This window comes from Artibeus jamaicensis, unplaced genomic scaffold (genome assembly GCF_021234435.1).
Source record: "Artibeus jamaicensis isolate MK-2021 breed Jamaican fruit bat unplaced genomic scaffold, CSHL_Jam_final scaffold_369, whole genome shotgun sequence".
Classification (NCBI taxonomy): Eukaryota; Metazoa; Chordata; class Mammalia; order Chiroptera; family Phyllostomidae; genus Artibeus; species Artibeus jamaicensis.
In genome coordinates this window covers 43,014,171-43,039,602 of record NW_026522042.1, presented here as the reverse complement: position 1 = coordinate 43,039,602, position 25,432 = coordinate 43,014,171, and the positions used below count along the sequence as shown (strand labels likewise).

Sequence of the window (25,432 nt, the reverse complement as noted above, 5' to 3'; positions counted from 1 at the left end):
ATGTCAATTGCCTTCTTAACATAATTACCTAAGGCCTGGCTGGTGTGGCTCAGTGAATTGAGTGCTGGCCTGCAAATCTAAAGGTTGCCAGTTCGATTCCCAGTCAGGGCACATGCCTGGGTTGCAGGCCAGGTCCCCAGTTGGGGACGAGTGAGAGGCAACCACACATTGATGTTTCTCTCCCTCTTTCTTTCTTCCTCCCCCTCTCTTTAAATAAATACATAAAATCTTACAAATAAATAAAATATTTAAAACTATAATTTGTACTTACACTCTTAAAGAATGTAGACTTTTAAAAAAAATCACAAGTAATCTAACCACTGAGCACTAGAACTAATCACATGTAGCACTTTTATATACTTTCTTCTAGAATGTACATGCTTTTATATATATCATGCATATATGTATGTATATGTATATATGTATGTATACACACACACACACATTTTGTTGTTACTGACTATTGTTTTTTTTTAACAGTAAGTTGGTGTCAGAACAAAATTTCAAACCCATCTGATACTTAACTGTTGTGGGATATTATGCAAGTTATTTCCACCAAAGCTCAGTTTCCTTACCTGTAAAACAGGGTACCAATTTTATATGGTTGTGGTGAGGTTTAATAATATCAAATATATAAATATTTTGCATAGCCCCTGACAGGGCTGAAGTCATTTCTACTGGTAGCATTAGCATACAAGTTTACATCTTGTCAGTTTTAACTTGACATTAAATTGGATTTTCCAATATCACTGAATAGTCTCAAAACACTAATGACATAATAGCTCACCCATGTAACTGCGTCATTATTGGACTCAGTTTGTTTCTAATTTTTCAATATGAAAAGTTATTATTTATTCAGTTAAGTGCTCTATACACACACATTATTTGGTTTAATCTTCAAACCAACTCTTCCCTTGGAAATTTCTTTCAATTCCTTTAATCCCAGCAGTGGGAAAAAAAAGATGTTTCCTGTAAGATCTAGAACCATGCAGGTAGGAGAAGTTCCATCTATTTAACAATAGATGTGAACGATAGAAAAAATGATGCATTAAAAGTGACAGGAGTTGTTTCACAACAATGCTAGTAAGCCAACACTACTGAAGTAGACACTGAAAAATACGTAAGATGGTATAGTTAATAACAATGTAACACTGTATTTCATATTTGAAAATGCTCCCACTACAAAAAAAGGTAATTACGTAATGTGATGAAGATGTTAGATGATGCCATGGTAGCAATCACTTTGCAATATATAAGTATATCGAATCAACATGTGTATACCTTAAACTTATGTAATGTTTTATCAGTTATATCTCAGTAAATCTAGAAAAAAATTATTGACATGGTAAACTTTATTACGTGATTTTTTAAGAAAAATTTATTGATTTTAGACAGAGAGGGGAAGGAAGAGATAGAGAAACAATGATTTATTCACCTCATTTATGCATTCATTTTGGTTGTGCCCTGATGGGAGATCAAAGCCCCAACCTTGGCATACCTAGATGACTCTCTAACCAACTGAGCCACCCAGCCAGGGCTAGTATGTCTTTATAACCACACACACACACAAAAGTGTCAACAAGATAAAAGCAGAGTTGGACTGTTGATGACTAATGTACCTAGATGCCAGGAAACAATTTCTTGATTACAGGCACTATTTAGAACACTAAGCTAAACAAAGGGAAATTGCCCTCAATGTTAAGGAAAAAGCTAAGTTTAATAGTATAAAAGGTGAAGAATTTTTTAAATCAGTAGTTCCTACATTTTCCAAAATGGCATGCCTTATAAGTGCAATAAAATTTTTTAATTCTAAAAACTGAAATAGACTTCCGCCAAGATGGAGGCATAGGTGGATGTGCCATGCCTTCTCACACAACCAAGTTTAGAGACAACTAAATATTAGCAACAGAAAACACAGCCAGAACACGGAAAATTGAACTTTTCGGAAGTCCGTTAACAACAAATTCTTCAGCCTGACCAGTAAGGGGCGAAACCAGCGGCTGGCGGCAGGGTTGCACAGGAAAACTCGGCCAGACGGACTCAGGCCCGCGGAATCCAGGCGCAGGGTCGGACGTAATGAGCGACCGAGCGAGCGACCAGGCGAGCGACCGTTGGGGAGACAGCGAGGCAGCGGGGCTGCGTGTTGACTGAGGTGCATTTGTGCATTTGTGCGCGGGCGGACAGGCGAGGGAGTGGGCGGTTGGATTGGGCCGGCAGGTCCCCACTGCAAGCGGCAGTGGAGGGCGCCGCCATTTCCCTGCTCTGACCCCACCTCCACATACAGCGTCATAACCCAGCGACTCTGAGTGGCCCGGCCCAGGTGAACCACCTAAGGCACTGCTCCTCCGCACCCAGTTGTGAGAAGCGGCAGAGGGGGTCGCCATTTCCCCGCTCTGGCCACGCCCCCACATACAGCGTCACAACCCAGCAACCTGGGAATCCAAGGCGCCGCTTCTCACACTTAAAGGGCCCGAACAGACCAAGAATGGCGCAGGAGGATCTCAGAGCCCCAGAGCCAATAGATCTAAGCGATGAAGAAATAGCAAAACTCACAGACGCACAGTTTAAAACATTGGTGATCAGGATCCTCACAGAACTGGTTGATTATACCGACAAATTAGACAAATCTATGAAGGCGAAACTAATTGAAATGAATGGAATTGCACAGGACACCAATAGCAATGAAAAGGAAACTGGGACTCAAATCAATGGAGTGGACCAGAAGAAAGCAAATAATGGCCAAACAGAAAAGGGTCAAGCAGCAAGAATTCAAAGAAATGAGGAGAGTCTTATGAACCTCCAGGACATCTTTAAACGCTCCAACATCCGAATTATAGGGGTACCAGAAGGGGGAAAGGCACAGCCACCAGTGGAAAACTTATTTGAACAAATAATAAAGGAGAATTTCCCCAATCTGGCAAAGGAAATAGACTTCCAGGAAATCCAGGAAGCTCAGAGAGTCCCAAAGAAGTTGCACCCAAGAAGGAACACACCAAGGCACATCATAATTACATTAGCCAAAATTAAAATGAAGGAGAGAATCCTAGAAGCAGCAAGAGCTAAGGGGACAGTCACCTATAAAGGAGTCTCAATCAGACTGTCAGCGGATTTCTCAAAAGAGACCTTACAGGCAAGAAGGGGCTGGAAAGAGGTATTCCAAGTCATGAAATCCAAAGACCTACAACCAAGATTGCTCTATCCAGCAAAGCTTTCATTTAGAATGGAAGGACAGATAAAGTGCTTCTCAGATAAGATCAAATTCAAGGAGTTCATCATCACCAAGCCCTTATTATATGAAATGTTAAAGGGACTTATCTAAGAAAAAGAAGTTAAAGAAGCATGAACAGTGAAAGGACAACAAACTCACAGTTATTAACAACCACACCTAAAAGGAAAGCAAACTAAAAGGACAGCTAGATCAGGAGTGGAAACATAGAAATGAAGATCTCAAGGAGGGTTAGCAACAGGGGAGTGGTAGGAGGAGAAGGGGGAGAAGGTACAGAAAATAAGTAGCATAGACAGTAGATAGAAAATAGAAGGGGGGCAAGAATAGCATGGGAAATATAGAATCTAAAGGACTTGAGACGCATGGTCATAAACTAAAGGGGGGTAATGGTGGGGATGAGGGGTAGGGTGGAGGGGAATAAAGGGAGAATAGAACAACTGTAACAGCATAATCAATAAAAAAATTTTAAAAAAATAAAAAATAAAAACTGAAATAATATGTGTCTCTACCTCAAGTGTACATAATACTTCTTAAGTTTGGTTTTCTAAAATAACAATGTAAGATTCAAGCCCTGACCACTGTGGCTCAGTTGGTTGCCTACTGTCCAGCAAAGCAAAAGGTCACCAGTTTGATTCCCAGCCAGGGCACATGCCTGGGTTGCAGGTTTGGTCGCAGATCAGGGTGCATATGAGAGGCAACCGATCTATGTTTCTTTCTCACATTGATGGTTCCCTCTTTTTCTCCCTCCCTTCTCCTCTCTCTAAATATAAACACACTCTTTTCAAAAGATTCAAATTAATGCGTTCTTAAGAAACTTTACCTTATTAGCTTCTATTGTCACTATTCGAGTCAGAAATTTCATCATAATTGTTGGTGCCACAGGGTTGAAACTGTCAAAGTTTTATACAAGAAAATGGTTAAATGATTAACTGAAAACATAATGTGTATGTTAACATCTTAGGCAGAAATTTCATTCTTACCTAATGTTTGATATAGCACACTCTTCTTGAATTTCTTTGGGAAACAGTAACCTTTGATTACTATCTCCACTGAGACTGTCAGAGATTATAAATATCAGGGGACATCGACCGATCTGTACATACGTCCTAAATTAACAACATAGAGCAATGTTAAAATCTAAGCTACTTACCATTTAATTTGGAATTTTAGAAAGCTTCACTGAAACTCACCTTAGAACTTAATGTAAAGTATGAGAATCTCGATAAAACTGGTTAGGTAAATCCTACTGAAAATACATCATAAGTACCTGTTCAGTTTTATTCCCATGTAAATTTAATTTCAGATTTATATTTACCAAGACAGGAAAAAATGCTATCCACTCCATGTATTATAACCAGAACTTTTATAGAAGGGAAATATGAAATAACTAATATTCTCAACAGTAATATCCATTAATGGAAAACCTAATTTTCACATTAAATTTCTTAGGGTGATTGCTAGTTAAGAGTATTATTACTAAGACATCATTTTCCAAATATTTACTTGGCTTTTCTATACTTAAGCCATAAAATTTTTAAACCCCATTAACCTAAAGCCATGCTATTCAAGTTAACAGAATAGGTTTTTAGGTTTCTGCTATATTAAAGCTTTATGTTATATTTTACCACTATTAATACAAAATATATCTTGCAATTGTTTACAGTTACTGAAGGTTTTCAAAAGTTGTACGTACCTCAACCAGAATTATCTTCTTATCACTTCTCAGATCATCTCCAACCATTTGTAGTTTGTTATATTTTGTTGCTCTCAGTAGAAACTCTTTAAAAACTGCTATCTGAGACTGATAGGGAAATACATGGAAGCTTGATTCTGAAAGGGAACATATTTAACCCTTTTATTTTCAACAACTTATATACACATTAGTGTTACACCCATATATATACCTCAATTAATACACATGCAAGAAGAGCTTACAATCCTATAGACTGTCCAAATTTCAAACCGGATATCCATTTCAAAAGGCAAGAGTCACGGATATCAGGAACTGCTCCACACCAGTGAACGTGCTGTGGAGTCAACGCACTTCAGGATGCAGCTGTCATCCCACACAAATGTAAAAATATTTAGGAGTTTGCGTACCCAATGAAGACTCTGCAAATGAGCGAGTGACTATAAATAAAATATTTTCAATAATAAAGGTTTAACAACAAAAGTAGAATGACTGATTGGTAAACTTGGCAATGTGGGAAATTCCCCACACAGAAGACTTTTTTTATATAGAAGACTGTTTATGAAGACTTGCTGAATATATTCAATGGTAATGTTCCTGTTTAAAAGCAGTAAAACTTTAGGAATTCAGGATACTAGTAACATAAACAGTGTGCATACTGAGGATATAATACGCACAGAGCATATTAAAGAAAATAGCAGAGAAGGGATTTTTGAAGAATATTCCACATTAAAATAGAACTGTCCTTGCCCTGGCTGGTGTGGCCCAGTGAATTGAGCACTGGCCTGTGAACCAGAAGGTTGCTGGTTCGATTTCCAGTCAGGGCACACGCCTGGATTTCGAGCCAGGTCCCCAGCAGGAGGTGCACAAGAGTTAAACCACACACTGCTGTTTCTCTCCCTCCCTTCCCTTCTCTCTAAAAATAAAAAATTAAAAACAGTAAGATTTTCCTTTCATAGAACTCCTTTCACTTCAAAGTAGCCTAAGGGATTTAGCCACCCCTAACTTAGTTATAGTAACAATAAGAAAAACTATTTTGCTAAAAGCTAAAAATGATTGTGCTGGTGTATTCAAGCAAAGATGTGAAATGATTATATACCACATCTTTAAATTGGTACATTACTATTTTTTTAAACAGTAAAATTTTTGAAGATTTTATTTATTTATTTTTAGAGAGAGTGGAAGGGAGGGAGAAAGACGGGGAGAGAAACATCAATGTGTGGTTGCCTCTCACACATCCCCAACTGGGGACCTGGCCCAAAACCCAGGTATGTGCCCTGACTGGGAATCAAACCAATTAATTCTATAAATATTTATCAAATGTCTGGTACAAGCAGACTACATTTCACATAAATGCTAGCTGAAGCAAGCCAGCTTTAGATAAAATAAGATCATCTTATTTCCTTACCTTTAGTGTAGCTTCTACTAATTCTTCAGTTTTTACATTATGCCCCTCCCAAGGACTACTTAGTAGCCAAATTAAAACAACTAAACCTCAGTTGGATTAAGGAGGTAACATTTGAAACAAATAAAATATATCTTTTATTTACCTGTTTTGTTTGTCTCTCTAAGACCTCAGCTTTTAACCATGTTTCAACTTCTTCAATTTTCTTTTTGTGCACGGCAAGTTCATGCTAAAAATTTCAAGTTTAAAATAAAACATTTTAACTCAAGGGTTTTTGGTACATCAGTGCAGATTAAATTAAACATTTTAAAACTAGAGCAAACAATTAAACTGACAAAAAAAACTGATTACACTTAACAACTGATGCCATCATTTGGAAATCTGAGTAGGTTTGGATTATAAAATTTTTTAAAATCCTTTAATATATTTTGGGAAGGGAATAAATAGCACGGGGTCTTACATTTAGCAATAAATAAATAAATGAATAAAATAAACAGATCAATTCTACATTCGTGTTAAATTTGATGTAAGACTACCAATGGTACCACTTCAGAATGACTGTTGAGAAAACTCTGAGCTTTGGTATATAAAACCCTGAAATTATTGTTTTTTCCAAATCATTTAGCAAGATTTTATGAATAACAACCGGAAAATGCACATCCTTCTCCTTCCTGAAATAAAACTATGTTTGTTTGCTACTTAGTACCTGAGTTTCTGGCTTGTATTTATCCACCCATGGTTCATTTTCAGACAGGTAGTTCTTTGAGTTTTCTAGAGCATATATCTGTTCTGAGGAAGACAGTGTTGCTCTTTTCCGACTTGGAAATGAGCTACTTTCTAATGTGGAAGGCACATTCTTTCTTCTATGACTTGGGTTATTCACACTGAATGATGTGGCAGTAATAGCAGGGATGCTTGTATTCTCTGAAAAGTCATCAAATGATGGGTCTACCCAATCTGTTACCTGAAAAAGAATCACATAAATACTATTACATTTTTTTAAAAGATTTATTTATTTATTTATCTTTAGAGGGGAACGGAAGGAGAGAGGGAGAGAAATATCAATGTATGGTTGCCTTTTGTGCGTCCCCTGCTGGGAACTGGCCTGCAGGGAACTGGTCTGCAACCCAGGCATGTGCCCTGACTGGGAATCGAACCGCGATTGTCTGGTTCACAGGCCCCCCGCTCAGTCCACTGAGCTACACCAGCCAGGGCTTAAATACTATTACATTTATTGCATCTATTCCCCATATAATTTAACTAGTCTGTTTTAAAAAATGTTTATTTGTAATATATAAAATAAAAATCTCAAAAGGTAGCTGTTTAAATAAAACTGATTCCAGGCCTGGCCAGGTGGCTGAGTTAGACCATTGTTCCATACACCAAAAAGGCTGCAGGTTTGATCCCAGTTGGGGCACGTACAGGAGGGAACCGATACATGTCTCTCTCTCTCTCGCTCTCTAAAAATCAATTAAAAAAAACATATACTTGGGTGAGAATAAAAAAGAAGAAAGCTGACTTCATATATATCAGTTATTTTTGTACTTTACAGTAAGTTCAAATGCATACTTGTCTACTTGACCATGGTTATGAATACCATATAAAAGAATATAGAATACAAATTTAATTGTTTTTATTACTGTAACTTTCCCAGGGTAAAGAGTAGTCTGATTATTTTAAACACATGTAGGACTGAAACATAAATATTTAAAGTACCTATAAAAAAAGCAAAAGAGAGAAACATTACTTTAACCATGTACAACAGTGAGAAGAGTAATACTTCCATGTTAACCAGTTAACACATTACACTTCATACATGAAAACAATCCCTATTAGCTTTAAGACTTAGTGAGGATATAATTTAAGAATCCTGATACTATGAGTAATTTGTAATATGTCTTGATTATATTCACTCCTCTTTTAAGGACAGAGAGTTAGAAATGTTATCATTCATTGATGAAGAAATGAAACCTCTGGGGAAAAAATTCAGTCATAGCTACCTGATTCATTTCTTCCTCTACAAAAGACTGTCACTATTACTATAATATTGGTCCCTTTCCTCTATTTTTAAGAGTACATACAAATTATGTTATAGTAATCCTTTTGATAGGAATCCTGATCTACGTGTTACATATAAATTTTATGGCTTTATTTCTGACATAAATGTAGACTACCATTTACCGAAGGGGGGGAAAAATAGAGAGAAACAGCAAATTTAAATCATTTACTTAAGATCAAAGATGAAGCAGCCCTGTCTCGTTTGGCTCCGTGTACTGAGCATCTGAAGAACAGAGGGTCACTGGTTGGACTCCCAGTCAGGACACATGTCTGAGGTGCTGGCCAGGTCCCCAGTTGGGGTTGTGTAAGAGGGAACTGATAGATGTTTCTCTTTCTCTCTTTCTTCCTCCCTTCACCTGTCTCTAAAAAATAAAGTTTAGGCCTGGCTGGTATAGCTCAGTGGATTGAATGCAGGTCTGTGAACCAAAGGGTCATGGCTCGATTCCCAGTCAGGGCACATGTCTGGATTGCAGACCAGGTCCTCAGCAAGGGGTGCACAAGAGGCAACCACACACTGATATTTCTCTTTCTCCTTCCCTTCCCCACTCTCTGAAAATAAATAAAATCTAAAAAGTAAAAAAAAAATTTTTTTTAAATTTAAACATATCAACCACTAGGAAAACAGCTCTTTGAGTTTGAGCATGATACTGTCTGACCTTCAACCTACTTTGCCTCCTAACCTTGCTGAAAACTAGTTCACTGAACCTTAGGACTTCTAAGAGGCAGGGCTTGTTGTTAAAGTTGAACACCACTACAACTCATACTTTTCTTTTCTTCTACTGCTCTTCTGTGAATAGCATAGTAAATATGGTTTCAAAATTAAGGTTGCACTTTCAGTGTATAGTTAACAATATATTATGAGACTTTTTAGATCACTAATTACAACAGATATTGGGTACCATTACACTGATAGCAGTAAAAAATTAAGAACATGTACAAAAATGTAAATCTTTTTCGGCAATTGTATGACCATTTTAGTGTATCATACCTTTGTGGAAGGCACCTTTCGCCTAAGAAAAGCTTTTGACATTATAAACTTTAATAGTTCCGATCCATAGCATACAACCTGTAGTATATTAAAGTATAATTCACCTAGGAAACAAAAAGAAAAAATTCTCGATTAAGAAAAAACAGACCCGAACCAGGTAGCTCAGCGGGTTAGAGCATCACCCTGATAGCCAAGGTTGTGGGTCTCATCTCCCATAAGAGAACGTAGAAGTATCAACCAATAAATGCACAACTAAGTGGAACAACAAACAAATTGATGTTTCTAGCTCTTAAATCAATAAAAAAAAATTTTAAGAAAAAAACACCTGAGTCTACTAATTGATATATGATACAATCAACAGCATGTGCTAAAGCTCAAGACCAGTGAGAAAAAACATAATAAACATAGATGCAAGTATCGAAATGCTAAAATAAATTTTCATTTTAATGACTGTAACCTATGTCAAATAATCTTATTCATGGTGCTATAAAGTATTTCACATGAACTCAATAATTAGAGAAAAGAGAAAAACCACATATTTTGCACCTACCTTTTGTTATTAAGAAAAATTAGAAATATTATCTGTGCTGGTTTTATATGAAAATTAAAATTTCCTTGTTTTAAATCAGGTGGTTTTCATTGCCAATTTTTCTTAAAAGAAAAAAAACTTTTACACAATGAATTCAAATTTATCACTCACGTTGGACGAAGACTTTAAATCTCACTGTACATTTTTCTTTAACTGGTTTCCTTATTTATACATATTAGGAAGTTTTTGACAGCAGTTTCCTAACTTTCAATATTCTGCATTGTTTATACAAACTAGTAAATTCACCGATTTTAAGTTAGCCAGAGGGAACTCTACGAATGTATAAATTGGAAAGTACATTGGACTCTTACAGTTTAGAGGCACATATAACGTGTAAATACTTCCACACACTAGAAAATAAATCGTACACACACAAATCGTTCGCGATTTAAGAAGTTTTTATTTTGGAGGTTCAAAGAGGTACATAGATAGAAAAAACATCTATTTGAGTAAATATAGCTGGCAGATCAAAATGATAGACTCGGGCTGTTGTTAGGGTAAAAACTCCAAATCATTCTTTGACAATGACAATTAGCTCCTTTATAAAGCAGGTAACTGCTCCTAATGATGCCACGTTCCGGAAATGAGACGTCACAGGTAGAAGAGAACTTCGAGAGTATTTCTAGCAGACCCGCACTACCCTACACACTGCGCAGGATATAATAAGCTCAGAGAGTGGTGCAAGCGAGGCGGCTAATCAGCAGACAGCCGAGATAGGCTCACGTGCCTCGGCTCCAGGGTAGTGGTCGGCGCCCCCACCCTTCTAATTTTCAAATGACAGGGGTAAGTGGGGAGGAAGAGCAATGAGATTCCAGGAAGACCTGCACGCAGAAAGGAACTCATGGACATATTTACACACCACAGCCGCAACCACGGCGGCCTTACTGGCCGGGAGCTGCATGCCCTCACGGGGGAAGAAAAGCAGAGGAGCTCGGGTATTGCACCAGGTGGAAGGGCACCGCAGAGCCACGCCGAGGTCCCACCCACCAGGGACTTTCCACGCTCTAGGGCGCTTCTGCGACACAGCCTGAAGGGCGGGGGCAGCCAAAAGGCAGGGTGACTTAGGCATCCAGCGCATTGCCTGACTCGAATGTGGTTACCACTCCATTTCCCTGCCTCGACTGTGCAATGAAAGTGAGTCAGAGTAGGCCCGGTAACGGTAACAAAGGGTTGGTGGCTGGAAAGCAAATATGGGTGGAGAGCAGCGCGCAGGGCCCCCGGGGCAAAGGCGCTTGCCAAGCCCGTCCCTTCCCGCCCCTTCCGGCCTTTTCCGGTTGTCTTAAGAGCCTTTACACCTAGTTCTGCAGAGCCGTCGCCGTTAGGACCATGTTACTTCCGAACATTCTTCTCACCGGTTAGGGCGCGCGCCGTGACACGGAGGGGATGGACAGTGGGTCGGGTCAGGGTTCTGAGTTCTTTGGAGCCTCGGGCGTCCGAATGGGGAGGGCCCGGAGTTTTGTTCCCATGCTTGTGGCCGCCCCGTGGCCTGGCAGTTGTCAGGTCCCCACACCGGCCCTCGTGGTCGGTCGGGGGGTAGGGCGGGGCTGCAGAACATCTGTCTGGCTGGCGGAGGTTGCTCGCGAGGTGGTGAGGGGTAAACCTGCCCAGCTCCCCTTTCTGGCAAGCTGACTAATCTCTCTAAACCCGGTTTTTGTTTGGTGGATGTTGACTGTTAATTTTGTTTGGCTGGGTTGTCTTTGGGTTTTAGAGAGGTCACATTAGTAGGTCTGTGACTGATGGATGTTTAGTTTTGAGGCCTTAGTGGGCGGCCTTTCATTTTCCCTTTGTATCTGAGAGTCAGCTTTGGGTAAGAGTTCGGGTGTTTGTGTTGTATGGTGATTACTTTGCTATGTTTGTTTGCTGAGTTAGCATCAGAGACTGTTTTTCTTCCAAGAAGAAAACAAGGCTATTTTCTGAGTACTCCTGGTCGTTTCTCGTACAGACATGTGAAGTTCCCGCGAAGGCCCTTTCGGTTCTTTGGATCCATACTCGGAGGAGCCTGTTACATGTGAGGAGTACTAAAATGCTACATAACGGAGATGATATTTATTGGGGGAAGGGAGCTATAGTTTCTATTGTTTAAAAAAACATAAGTTTGTTGGCCGCGCACAATTTTTATGTGTCTGAGAGCTGCAAATTAATCTCAACAGATTAGTATTTAGCCATTAAGACTCCTTAAGGGGAAAATTGTACAACATCCAAATTCATTGAGGCAGTCAGTATCTTGGTTTTGAATATTAAGCCATAGTGTCAAAGATTTGTATGTGAGCATTTTATTGAAAACATGGTGTGTCCAGGATGCAAACATGGTGTATTATACGGAAACTTCAAGTGGACGTCATTGTCTTCTATATAGAGATTTGATTTATTCTTGTTATCTTGGGTTGTAATGATTTTTATTCACTGGCATTAAACTTGAACAGCTGAAAATTATGCATTTGATTATCTTGAAATCCAGTAGATATTAAAAAGGGAAAGGGAAGAACAACAGTGTGTAGTGTCACTGTTCTGTAACAGTGTGCCATGGATGTACAAGGAAACGAATGTACAGTGTATGTACATAGGTATATATGCAGGTTATATACCAGTACGTACACCTATGCAGTATGCTATGGCGTGTACATATGTGTGAAAGTTTACACAAACATATGCATAGGACTTCAAGAATCTTGTTTATAAGGAAGACTATAGAGACTCCTTAGAGGAAATGAGATTTGTTTTTCATACTGCTTAATTTTTTTGTGAACAATTCATTAATTTTTTTAAAAAGCGATAATAATTTATTTGAGATGGCTAGTTTTACTCTGGGAACTTCCACAGTGGTGGCAAGAGGTCTCTGAATTGGTATCAGAATTGCCCGAGTCCCACTTCTGGCAGAATCAGATACACTGGGTGAGAGTCTGGCATCCAACAGGCTTTGGGTATGTTAATTCAAATAGTGTTGCTAATTACAAAACTTTTCAATTCCGAGATATTAAGAAGGGCAGGTAGGTGGCCAAATGCTAATAATCATTTCATGAACAATATTTTCTGTGGCTTGTCTTACAGGTACACCAGGGGTCGGAAAAACAACGCTAGGCAAAGAACTTGCAGCAAGATCAGAATTGAAATACGTTAATGTGGGTGATTTAGCTCGAGAAGGTAAGGGACATTTTGGTGTTGTTTTTAAAGAGAGAGAGAGAGAGATAGATAATGGTGTATTAGTACTATATGCGAGAGGGTACAACAAGCAGAGGAAGATTATCATTAAGGAATTTATGCTGTATTGGGGACCCATAATAATAGAAAATAGTCATACCTCAATACTTGTCAGCTTCAGAAGTAATCAAACCCTGTACTCATTGCACTTTGATCAGAAAAAATGTTTCCTCACTCGGCGCCTGCTCTGGACTCATTGTACTTGCTAGGACTCGTATGAGTCACGATCCTGACCTGCAAGAGAAAATGTTTTCTTGTTTGGTACTCGTCATTTTTGGCATTTTTCACAAGTTCCAGAACAAATTACCGGTAATGACAAGTAGCAAGGTGCTACTGTATTAAATGTCTAAAGTTGTGTCCTAGTTATTTTGACAATTACATAGCCCGCTGATTGGCTAGCAGTTCTTGTGGATAATAATAATTGGGAAGGTTTTCATGAAGAGATTGATTGGACTTAGGAGAGGTAGAATTTGAATATAAGGAAGAGGGAGAATGTTTTGAGATGGGTGAACAGGTAAAGGTTCAGGTGAGGCCAAGTCTGTCTATGGAACTGATTATATTGATCTCACTGCGAGGAAAGAGTATTCTGAACTCAGGTAGTACAACATGATTATCTTATGATAGTTTCTTAGATTAACTTAATAGTTGCATGTCTGCGTGAAATTGCACATATTCTACAATGATACATGTTTTTACTTATTTTACCCTGTTTTCCCCCAGTCTGTATCATTCTCTTAATATGTCTTCATCTTTTTATATTCTATTATGAATGATTTGTACAGGGTAGAAACTCAGGAAATTTAAGCAAAGGGAACTTGAAGTAAAGGGAACTTGAAGTATTTTAAAAGTTGGAATATTTTTAAAAATATGACGTTTAGAACATTGTTTTAAGTTCCTAGCAGTTGCTACTAAAGTAACTATTTCAGCTTTGATCTAATGTACATATTTTTTAAAAATAATCTAAAGTCTGATCACCGGATATCATGGAGTCTGGCAAGATGGCTTCCCCCAAGAGCATGCCGAAAGATGCACAGATGATGGCACAAATCCTGAAGGATATGGGGATTACAGAATATGAACCGAGAGTTATAAATCAGATGTTGGAGTTTGCCTTCCGCTATGTGACCACAATTCTAGATGATGCGAAAATTTATTCAAGCCATGCTAAAAAAGCCACTGTTGATGCAGACGATGTGCGATTGGCAATCCAGTGCCGTGCTGACCAGTCTTTCACCTCTCCTCCCCCGAGAGATTTTTTATTAGATATTGCAAGGCAAAGAAATCAAACCCCTTTGCCATTGATCAAACCATATTCGGGCCCTAGATTGCCACCTGACAGATACTGCTTGACTGCTCCAAACTATAGACTTAAGTCTTTACAAAAAAAGGCAGCAACTTCTGCAGGAAGAATAACAGTTCCACGGTTAAGTGTTGGTTCAGTTACTAGCAGACCAAGTACTCCCACACTTGGCACACCAACCCCACAAACCATGTCAGTTTCAACTAAAGTAGGGACTCCAATGTCCCTCACAGGGCAAAGGTTTACGGTACAGATGCCCGCTTCACAGTCCCCAGCTGCTGTAAAAGCATCAATTCCTGCAACATCAGCAGTTCAGAATGTTCTGATTAATCCATCATTAATTGGGTCCAAAAACATTCTTATTACCACCAATATGGTGTCATCACAAAATACTGCCAGTGAATCATCAAATGCATTGAAACGAAAACGTGACGAAGATGATGATGACGACTATGATAATTTGTAATTGAGCTTTGATGCATGTAACATGTATACTTGGTCTTGAATCCACTGTACTAAGATTAAACATGCATGCTGGGCATTTTCAAGTTGTGTTTTAGAAAACTTAAATAGTATTTAATGAGTAAATATAGTTAACCATAGTTTTTAATTGAGATATATTGTATTTTCTTTAATATAATTCCTAATGGTTTTTCATCAGCCTTTAAGTGTAAGAAATAAAGTTGCTGTTCATCAATTTGATTGTTCGTACTTTGACAATTACATTTTAGAAGCTATTTTAACCCCCATCACCAACAGAAATAATAGTTGTAACAAGTTCAGTTGTTGCGGTCTTTATTCATAACCACTAGAGTGTCATCTCTAATGTCTTCAGATGTTTAAATCACACTGTGATCTTTGGTGTATAAGTCATTTTTAGGGGCCATTCTATCAAACTATTAATGTATAACCATGTTTCCTTTTTGGAGAGAATAGTGGATCCTCATCTGTTTCGATTTATCTTCTTCAACTGCCCAAGTTCTTCCTAGGTCCTCTTTATCTCTGATTATATTTATGAACCCTAATGTGTCTCCCAGTAACTCCCCACTTTAAAAATTTTTTTAGCTCTAGCCCGGTAACTAACTTGGTGAGTGTGTCATCCCAATACATGAAGGTTGAGGGATCAATCCCCAGTCAGGGAACATACAAGAATCAACCAAGGAATTAATGAAGCGAACAGCAAAGTGATGTTTCTCTCTCCCTCCCTTTGTCTCAAATTTTAAAAAAAATTTTTTCAGTATCCCTTTTGCAGGCCAGTTCTCTGCATTTTTGCTTGCCACGCACACACACACACACACATTATTAAGAGAGAAGGGAAGGGAGGGAGAAACAGGGAGAGAAACATCATTGTCTACTTGCCTCTCATGTATCTCCCCCACTGGGGACCTGGCCTGCAACCCAGGCATGTGCCCTGACTGAGAATTGAACTGGCGACCCTTTGGTTCCTAGGCCCACACTCAGTCCACTGAGCTATACTAGCCAGGGCAGCTTGCCATATTCTTGATGTAAGTCACTCCAATGCTTTTATTTTTAATCCAGGTCTGGCATTTAAATTTTAGTTAATGAAACTCAGTTCATTATTTGCTGTTGTACATAGCTAGAAGGTCTTCATTATATACTTATGTGAAATCTGGTTTTCTTTCTTTGCCTGTTGAACTTTACAGTGTCTGGCAAGTGATTTCAGAGTCACAGTAGTCATTTTCAGTCATGTCTGCCAGTTCTCATCTCACCTACTCAGGTTAACATCTAAACTTAATGAAATTGCTATATAATCTACATGAATAGCATTGCGAGGAACAGTAATGCTAGAACCATTGGGTCCTCTCCTATTTGTGTTCACACCATCTGAGCCACTTGTGTGTCCATCTAATGGTGTGTAATCTCAACCATTTTATTGATGACATGAAATTTAATCTATAGAGGAAAAGTATGCTTCCTTCATATAATGTCACTTGAAAGATGTCTGGTCTGAATTGACATGGTGTTGGCTGAGGTACTTTGTAAGATTTCTCATAAGGTACCATATTTCTTAATGCCAATTAGCTATATCTGAGAATCTCGTTAGACAATATTCTGAGACATCCAGCTTGGTTTTTTTTTTTTTTCAAATGGTGATGTAAGGAAATCGTGCAGTCATCTATAAAGTAGTGGTTCTCAGGTCGGGGTGATGATGCCCTTCAGGGGACATTTTTGGTAGTCACAAGTGGGGTTTGGGGAATTGCTAGTGACATCTGATGTCACAGGGCAGTGATTCTGCTGAACATCCCACAGTTCACACCTTCCACTCCCATAACAGAATCCTCAAGCTCCAAGTGTTAGTGGTAGTTGAGGTTGAGAAGCTCTGCTATAAATGAGACTTTATTTTATTTATTTATTTATTTATTTATTTATTTATTTATTTATTTATTTATTTTAAATGAGACTTTAAAGAAAAGGAAACTGGCTTTAAACAAATGTCTAAATGGGTGTCTGTAGCCATCCTAATAATCATATCGAATTGCTGTATTACAGTTGACCCTTGAATAACGGGTTTCAATTGCACGGGTCCCCGCTATACATGGATTTTTTGATTGACATGTGCAGTTCAGCTCCATGGTTGGGAATCTGTTTATGTGGAGGGCTGACTAATTGTACATGGATTTTTGAGTTTGTGGGAGGTTAGTCCCCCTAATCCCTCCATTGTTCAAGCGCCAACTGTATTTCTAGAGATCCTTATGTCATTTGGAACCCAGGCAGGAGAAATTAGTTGGGAAGTTAAGGTTAAAACTATCAGGAGTCCTAAACACTGTGTAACTAAGAATGCTTTTATTATCCCTTGTTGGGGAGCTTTGTCTGCAGAGCCCTCTGTCTGCTGCAGATGAGAATAAGTCTACCAAGACATGCTCTGCTTGGCCAGTCTCTCAAAGGAGAAGAGCCAGGAACCTTTTCCTCCATGAGTTTTTATTGGGTTCAGTTTGCACAGGAATACAGGTAAAGCTCATCAATCACTGTCAGGCAGTAAGGATCAAACAATAGGTAACATACAAAGAACTAGGAGAGCTTATTCTGACTCAGGGTCATTAGCTAAAGGACTTTAAACTTTGGGGAAGAAACTCTTTTCATCCTTTGACCCTTATCAGAAAACGGAGGAAAATCTTAGCAAAGCAGGTTTCACAAGATTTTATGCATTCTTTCTTAGGCCTGATCACCCCAGGGGACTTCCTGTTCCTGCCCAGAGCTGCACCACTCTCCCACATTGTTTCAGGCTTATGTCAGGCAGGTGAAGTAAGGCAGCCAAGATTAGGAGACTTGTCTAAGACAGAATGAGACTCGGGCTAGGTCAGAACTGAGGGGTGAGGGTCCATCACCCCTTTTTTCTATGGCTCCCCAAGTCCTTCCCTGAGGGCCCCTTCATGACCATGCCTGTCTTAGGTCATCCCTCCCTTGAGGAATGTCATTGGCTGGCTGACAGGTCATCCAAGGGAAGCCAAGCAGGGTGAAATAAAGGCAGCAGCAGTGGCGCCCTGCCAGAGAGAAGCTTTGTCTCCTTAGTGGCTTGTGATTGCAAGGTCTCTCACTCAGCCTTAGCCATAGGGGGTTACAGCTTCTGAAACCAGGCAGGGTGGTTCCCAACAATCCCTCTTCTAGTCTCTCAGATTCCTCCTCACTTGATATCCTTTCCAATATGCAATCATTAAATTACATTTACCAGCATCCTTAATTTTCCTGCCACCATTTTTTCCGTCTGAAGCCTCAAGGTTCCTAGTCTCTGTGGGTCCAGACAAAGTAATATTATATTGACAGTGGATCCATTTCAAATAGAAGTTGTAAAGCACAGCTGAACCCTCAACACTTGTAATCTTGCTCCGTTTCTAACCTAGCAGTGGGCAAACTGCTGCTGTTTTTACAGGATCCACTAGCTGAAGACTGACGTACAAAGCCTGAAGTATTTGTTGTCTTGCCCTGTCCACAAGTTTGCCATTCTTGCTCTAGTCTCTTTTGTGTCCCATCTTTTTCTTCCACTGCAACCCTGTGAAACGACTCTCCACTTGCTCTGCACACTGTTCTCTCCCAGTCTTTGCATCTGACCCTCTCCCCCCACCATATACCTCTTTCCCTCATGATTTCACTGCAGACATCTTGTAATTCTCTCTCTAGTAATCTCACTCAGGACTGGCCACTCCCTTTCACTGATGACTCTAAGTTTATAACTAACAGCCCAGTTTCTAGACACCTAATGGTAGCGATAGTACCCAGACATTTCCAAATTAGCATGTTTAAAAGCACATGCTTCAAAGTTATCCCTGACTCTCCTTGCCCTTTCCTGATTCCTATCCTGCACATATACAAACACACTGACACACTGCATGGATCAGTTGGCCTTCAAATCTTGATAGTTTGAAAAATCCTGATAGACTAAAACAACTGGTGTGTTCCTATGGTACCCGTAATCCATTCTCAAGACCATTTGTGCTGAATCTCCTTCAGTGTCTCTTACCTTTCTCCTCTACACCATCATGTCCTTTAAAAAACAGAGAATGGGACCCTGGCTGAGTAGCTCAGTTGGTCAGAGCATCATCCCAATGTGCCCAGGTTGCAGGTTTGATGTCAGTCAGGGCACATATAAGAACCAACCAATGAATGCACAAATAAGTGGAACAATAAATCAATATTTCTCTTTCACATTAATAAATAAATTTCTTTAAAAATGGGGAGTGGGAATAACATGACCTGCTTTTTACTGATAAAGGCCATACATCCTCCTTAATAAAGTATAGGAGATTAGGAACTTGCCTGTCTACCCTCAGCCTTACCTGCAGCCGCTGTCCAGTATGTCCCCTTCAGTCTGCCCACAGTGCACTACTGTTTCTCATCACGCTAGGAAATTTCCACATCCATGTCTTTATACATGTCATTTCCGTACACGTAGATGCGTTACCTACCTTACAAATAACTCTAGAAAGCCCAACTCAAATGTCACATTTTTGGTGTTAACTTCTCTAAGCAGCATTTACTACTCTTTTCTCTACATAAAAGGCCAAGTATCAAAACACTCTATCCTTCTAAACCAATTAACATCTTGTACTTAGTAAGTTTCTTGGATTGAGGTAAGTATGTTCTCAGAGGGAAGATATCTGGAGATGTCTGAAATATTGGCAATAGTCTCGAAACAGATAACTAGCATCCCAGTATCTTCCAAAAACACCTTTCACATACTGTATACATTCTAGAATGGCAGTTAAAGTAAACATGATTTTACAGCTTGACAAATGACAGCTAGGAAGGTCTTTTAAGGTAAGAACTTAGCCTTTTCAACTCTAGACCCACAATGAGTATTTTTTCCTGGAAGTAATACATCTTTAAGTAGGTTATAAAACTTTGTTTAGAAAACTGAATAATTTTTTAAGCTTTGGTAATTAAAGCAAGCCTTTTCATGTTTGCTAGATGAAGATTGTACATATCGATGACTATAAATTTGATCTCGGTTGAACCTTCTGAAGTAGTATAAATTTTTCTGCTTTTTTTTGAAATTTAGAATAAAGTTTAGAATCCATTCATGTCTCTCCATTTCCCATGGTACATGTTATAATCATCATTCACCCAAAATTCTGCAGTAGCTTCGATGTGGTATCTGTGTTGCTGGAGATTTGCTTCCTTCCAACTCTTTACAAATCAAAATGATTTTTAATTGAATTTATTGAGGTAACATTGGTTAATAAAATTATATAGGTTTCTTTCTTTAACTTTTTTGCTGTGACTGGTATGACTCAGTGGCTTCCGCACCAGGCTGTGAACCAAAGAGTCGCTGATTCAATTCCCACTCAGGGCACATACCTGGGGTGCAGGCCAGGTCCCCAGAAGGGGGTGCACTAGAGGCAGCCACACATTGACGTTTCTCTCCATTTCGCCCTTCCTCTCTCTCTAGAAAGAAGTAACAAAATATAAAAAATAATAATTTCGTTTGTATCCTCACTTGAGGACATTTTTTGTCTTGCTAATATTTAATTTTATTTTTTAAAATAAAATAAACATGCCAGAACCCAGGCATGTGCCCTAACTGGGAATTGAGCCAGCAACCCTTTGGTTTGCAGGCTGGTGCTTAAGCCACTGAGCCACACTAGCCAGGGCTTTCCCCTTGCTTTTAGAGGGAGGGGGAGAGAGAAATACCAATGCGAGAGAGAAGCATCAATTTGTTGCCTCCTGCACATACCCAGACCTGGAGTCAAATCTACAGCCTAGGTATGTTCTCTGACCGGATGTCAACCCCGCAGCCTTCTGGTTATGGGATGACGCTCCAACCAACTGAGCCATACCAGCTGGAGCAGACTACCCAATATTTATTTCTAGAACTTTATTTCATTATATAGTATTTCATCAAGTTGTTATATCAAAATTTAACTTTCCCTTTTGTTGAACATTTTTAACCATCACAATCTTTCCGATTAGAAATTAAATGACAGGAAATCTGAATGGGTATATTTTTGTTAAAAAATTTTTTTAATTTAAAAAATACATGTCCAGAGTTGATTTACCATCTATGTACATATGTAATTAGCCTAACAGATTCCTGTTAAGGAATATAAAGGCTCACTTTGCACCCCTTTAACAGGTGGGAAAGTACTTTTTTTTCATGTATGTTTACTAACTTTTCCATCCTGTACCAGTTCTTACTCTTTGTTAAGCTATTTATTTTTATCGTTATTTTTATGCTCTTATATAATCTACCTTTCAGTCCTTTGTCCTAACTACAAAATATTTCCCCCAGTCTTATTTTTCTTTTTTATAAGTTATGTAATTTTTTCACTGAACAGAGGTTTAACATTTTAATTAGTTATTTTATCTTTTTTTATTTTATCTTTTAAAGATTTTATTTATTTGTAGAGAAAGGGGAAGAGAGGGAGAAAGAAAGAGAGAGAGAATCATAGATCAGTTGCTTCTTTTTTTTTGGTGCCAAAACCCAGGATTAAATGTCATTTGCTTCTTTTAAGCACCCTGAGTCACATGGGTCCTGGCTGGGAATCAAAACTGCAACCTTTTGTTTGTGAAACGATGTCCAACTGAGACACACCAGCTAGGTCTCATTTCTTTTTTTAATTTTTACTGATTGACTTTAGAGAGAAGGAAACATCAATTTGTTTTTCCATTTATTGATGCATTCATGGGCTGATACTTATATGTGCCCTGACTGGGAGGCGAACCCTCAGTCTTGTTGTATGGAGTCAGCTCTAACCAACTGAGCTACCCAGCCAGGGCTTATGTTAGATTTAAATCTGCCTTGTTTAGAACTGTCCATCATTCTTGTTTTATTTTTAAGGTTTTATTTATTTTATTTTATTTTATTTTAGATAGAGGGGGAGGGAGGGAGAAAGAGAGGGAGAGAAACATCAATGTGTGGTTGCCTCTCACATTCCCCCTACTGGGGATCTGGCCTACAACCCAGGCATGTGCCCTGACTGGGAATCAAACCAGCAACATTTTGGTTCACAGGCCTGCACTCAATCCAGTGAGCCACACCAGCCAGGAGAACTGCCCATCATTCTTCTTTTGCCTTATAAAATAGGACAACTAACCCTTGGTTTTGGAGATATTCGTAATCTATAAATAAAGATGCTGTTCGTGAGCATCTTGATACTGACTCTCCTTCCCCACACCCCGTGAAGATGTGACCTCAGTGACAAGAGGGTTCACTGCTGGAACTGAGAACTTGTTATTTTTAATAAGTTTCATATCCTTTGCCTAGTAAGTTTGAAACAACCTTCTGTTAATGTGTGTGAGAATGTTTCTATCCATGTGTCACCTTCCCAGAAATCTGTAGGTCACCAACATTAATACTGTTCTCTTCTAGTCACCCACAAATTCAGAAATTAGCTATTATTAATTCTTCAGTTGGTTTCCAGTTTGATAGCTAAAACAGTTTCAGGTATGTGGCCAAGCTTCCCTCTAGACAAAATTCTAATTTATTAGTATTCACTGTATCCATGTGACAGCTATTGTGTTAGTGCCCTCCCTTGCCTCTAAAAGAGTCATTGATTTATTTCCATTCCTAAAGCCTAGAATTAATTGACTATTACTGAAAGTTACTTTGAAAGTACTACTTTAACACACCAGTGTGTATCTTTTTCAGGGCAGTTATATGATGGCTATGATGAAGAGTATGATTGTCCCTTTTTAGATGAAGATAGAGTAAGTGCAATTTTTTAAAATAAAGTTTAATTTTAAAAAATTTAATAGGAAAGTTGACCTTTTTTAAAGAACCATTCATCTTTTTCTTCCGTCCACCTTTCTTATAGGTAGTGGATGAGTTAGAAAACCAAATGAGTGAAGGTGGAATTATTGTTGATTACCATGGTTGTAACTTCTTCCCTGAACGCTGGTTTCATAGAGTTTTTGTGCTGCAAACAGACAACAGTGTATTGTACAAAAGACTCGAAGCAAGGTAAGAAATGAAATACATTGAATTCTTTTTTAAAAGATTTTATTTATTCATTTTTACAGAGAGGGGAAGGGAGGGAGACAGACAGAGAGAAACATTGATGTGTGAGAGATACAATGATCGGTTGCCTCTTACACGCCCCCAGCTGGGGACCTGGCCTACAATCCAGGCATGTGCCCTAGACTGGGAATTGAACTGGTGACCCTTTTGTTCACAGTGCTCAATCCACTGAGTGACACCAGCCAGGGGGAAAAAATTACTGTTTCTTATAAATAGCCAAAGACTAACTAAGGTTTGAAAAAATGTTGAGAGGTAGTCTTTTTTATTTGTAGCCGTTGAAAAGGTTATAATAAAGTAAGTACTTTAAAAAAACAGCTGTTGAGATAAATTCACATACCATACAACTCACTTATCTGAAGTTTATAATTCAGTGATTTTTAGTATATTCACAGAGGTGTGCATTCATTACTACTGCTAGTTTTTGAAAATGTTCATCACTCCCTCACCCCCACAAAGAAAATCCATACCCATTAGCAGTCACTCTCCATTTTCTGTCACTCTCCCAGCCCTAGGCAACCAGTAATTTACTTTACTTTTTATCTCTGTACATTTGCCTATTCTGGACATTTCTTATAAATTAAATCATACTATATGTAGCTTTTTGTTTCTGGCTTTTTTGACTTGGTGTGATGTTTTCAAAGTTAATGTGGGTTCTCAGCATTCACCAGTACCTCATTTGATTTTTATTGCCAATAAAATTTCATTGCATAGAATATATGTTATTTATGAGATATGTGATTTGCAGATATTTTCTCCCATTCTGTAGGTTGTCTTTTCATAAAATTAATCAATCACCTTTTAAGTAGTTTTATTCAATTTTGATTTTTTTATCCTCACCCGATGATATGTTTATTGATTTGACAAATCAATTTGTTGTTCCATTTCTTTATGCATTCACTGATTGCTTCTTCTATGTGCCCTGACTCAAGATTGAACCTGTAATCTTGGTATATTGGGACAACGCTGTAAGTCAACTGAGCTACCCAACCAAGGCAGAATTTTTAAATATTTTTCACTAGCTAATTGGTTGGCTAATTTACATATCTGCCTAATGATTACTTAAGTTTCTTTTTTTCAGTGTCTTTGGAATTGGTAGAGATACATGTATGTGATCAAGAACCCAGTTAGTGTATATTATTTCAATCATATGTTTTATCTGTTTATATCATAACTGCTCTAATTCTTTTTAAAATCTAGGACCATACTGATAGACTTCTTATTTTATCTCATAGCTCAGAATCTGGCTTGAGATAGGTAGATATGTTTACTAACTGAGTGCCTGACAAAATGTCAGGAGGAAAAATTTCAGACAAACCTAAACATTGATCTTTGGTTTAACCCTCTTGTCAAGCCCCTCATTCATAGGTGCTAGTCTATTTCTACAGGTAAAGAGAACACAAGAAGTATTTTTGCCTGATTTTTTGTGTATTCCACAGTCTCCAGTTTCTGCCATGTTCCCTAAAACTCCAATTTGTTTGCTTATCTTCTCTCTGCCTTCTAGGGGTTACAATGAGAAGAAACTGACAAATAATATTCAGTGTGAAATATTTCAAATTCTTTATGAAGAAGCATTAGCATCCTACAAGGTGGAAATAGTGCACCAGCTGCGCAGCGATAAGCCAGAAGATCTAGAGCATAATATCAATGAGATATTGAAGTGGGTTGAGCAATGGATCAAAGATCAGAGCTCTTGACTTGCAAGTCTGGCCACTTTAGAATCACTCTTTTAAAAAAATATATTTTATTGATTATGCCATTACAGTTGTCCGAGTTCCCCCCTTCATTTCCCTCCACCCTGCACACCCCTCCCCCATTTCCCCCTTTAATTCATGTCCATATGTCACAAGTTCTGTAGCTTTTACATTTCCCATACTATTCTTGCCCTCCCCCTATTTTCTACCTACCGTCTATGCTACTTATTCTCTATATCTTCTCCGCCCTTCTCCTCCCACTCCCCTATTGCTAATCCTCCATGTGGTCTCCATTTCTATGGTTCCCCTACTGATATAGCTATCCTCTTAGTTTGCTTTTGTTTTAGGTGTGGTTCTTAATAACTGTGAGTTTGCTGTCCTTTCACTATTCATCTTTTTTATCTTCTTTTTTTTAGGTAAGTCCCTTTAACATTTCATATAGTAAGGGCTTGGTGATGATGAACTCCTTGAATTTGACCTTATCTGAGAAGCACTTTCTCTGCCCTTCCATAGAATCACTCTTAATATTTCTCTCCCCACATCATATAAATTGTCCAGTTACCAGTAAAACTTATTAAAATTGTGCTGCAGAACTAGCAGGAGAATAGTATAAAGCTTTATGTTTGGGTTTCTTTTTTCTATGAGAAAGCTAAACAATCTCATGTATAATGAATATGATATTAAAGACAGAATAAAAACTGTCATCATTTAATGCCTCAGTTACTAGAGAATAAATAAATCTGAACAAATCTGTGTATGGATATCTTTTAAGTTTGTTACAGAAGAAAATGAACATGAGCTCTTAGAACTGAAA

General features: G+C 38.5%; 3 protein-coding genes and 1 long non-coding RNA gene across 5 annotated transcripts; 2 read left to right on the top strand and 2 right to left on the bottom strand.

Moving 5' to 3' along the window:
• Window positions 1-524: 524 nt before the first annotated feature.
• LOC128626164 (uncharacterized) lies at window positions 525-5,090 on the bottom strand. Its single transcript, XR_008390094.1, has 5 exons — window positions 4,920-5,090; window positions 4,417-4,469; window positions 4,207-4,332; window positions 4,047-4,116; window positions 525-575 (listed from the first exon to the last, which is right to left on the bottom strand). It is a non-coding gene; the product is annotated as an uncharacterized LOC128626164 (long non-coding RNA).
• A 134-nt stretch (window positions 5,091-5,224) lies between these two features.
• On the bottom strand, window positions 5,225-11,034 carry LOC128626161 (cell cycle checkpoint protein RAD17-like). Its single transcript, XM_053657200.1, has 5 exons — window positions 10,842-11,034; window positions 9,368-9,471; window positions 7,028-7,285; window positions 6,467-6,550; window positions 5,225-5,356 (listed from the first exon to the last, which is right to left on the bottom strand). Exons 1-5 carry the CDS (start codon window positions 11,032-11,034, stop codon window positions 5,225-5,227), a joined length of 771 nt encoding a protein of 256 aa, XP_053513175.1.
• Window positions 11,035-11,222: 188 nt separating this feature from the next.
• AK6 (adenylate kinase 6) lies at window positions 11,223-25,143 on the top strand. Of its 2 annotated transcripts, none has more exons than XM_053657253.1 (5): window positions 11,223-11,310; window positions 13,005-13,097; window positions 22,559-22,617; window positions 22,725-22,870; window positions 24,429-25,143. In XM_053657253.1, the coding sequence occupies exons 1-5, from the start codon at window positions 11,283-11,285 to the stop codon at window positions 24,619-24,621; spliced, it is 519 nt and encodes a 172-aa protein (XP_053513228.1). In that variant the 5' UTR covers window positions 11,223-11,282; the 3' UTR covers window positions 24,622-25,143. The 2 variants fall into 2 exon arrangements, with proteins under 2 accessions (XP_053513228.1, XP_036994539.2); XM_037138644.2 differs by lacking the exon at window positions 11,223-11,310 and adding an exon at window positions 11,357-11,550.
• On the top strand, window positions 13,007-15,151 carry LOC119044355 (transcription initiation factor TFIID subunit 9). Its single transcript, XM_053657249.1, has 2 exons — window positions 13,007-13,097; window positions 14,121-15,151. Exon 2 carries the CDS (start codon window positions 14,138-14,140, stop codon window positions 14,918-14,920), a length of 783 nt encoding a protein of 260 aa, XP_053513224.1. The 5' UTR covers window positions 13,007-13,097; window positions 14,121-14,137; the 3' UTR covers window positions 14,921-15,151.
• Window positions 25,144-25,432: the final 289 nt, after the last annotated feature.

What these genes read in the sequence shown, in the direction of transcription:
- LOC119044355 (XM_053657249.1), top strand. Translation starts at nt 14,138, where the DNA reads ATGGAGTCTGGCAAGATGGCTTCCCCCAAGAGCATGCCGAAAGATGCA.
- AK6 (XM_037138644.2), top strand. Translation starts at nt 11,394, where the DNA reads ATGGGGAGGGCCCGGAGTTTTGTTCCCATGCTTGTGGCCGCCCCGTGG. An exon ending in CCTTTTTAGATGAAGATAGA is followed by an intron (nt 22,618 to 22,724) that starts GTAAGTGCAATT and finishes CCTTTCTTATAG; the next exon opens with GTAGTGGATGAGTTAGAAAA. An exon ending in TACAAAAGACTCGAAGCAAG is followed by an intron (nt 22,871 to 24,428) that starts GTAAGAAATGAA and finishes TCTGCCTTCTAG; the next exon opens with GGGTTACAATGAGAAGAAAC.
- LOC128626161 (XM_053657200.1), bottom strand. Translation starts at nt 11,034, where the DNA reads ATGCGCTGGATGCCTAAGTCACCCTGCCTTTTGGCTGCCCCCGCCCTT. An exon ending in GGGCATGCAGCTCCCGGCCA is followed by an intron (nt 9,472 to 10,841) that starts GTAAGGCCGCCG and finishes TTTGTTTCCTAG; the next exon opens with GTGAATTATACTTTAATATA. An exon ending in TAGAGAGACAAACAAAACAG is followed by an intron (nt 5,357 to 6,466) that starts GTAAATAAAAGA and finishes TTTTATTTATAG; the next exon opens with TCACTCGCTCATTTGCAGAG.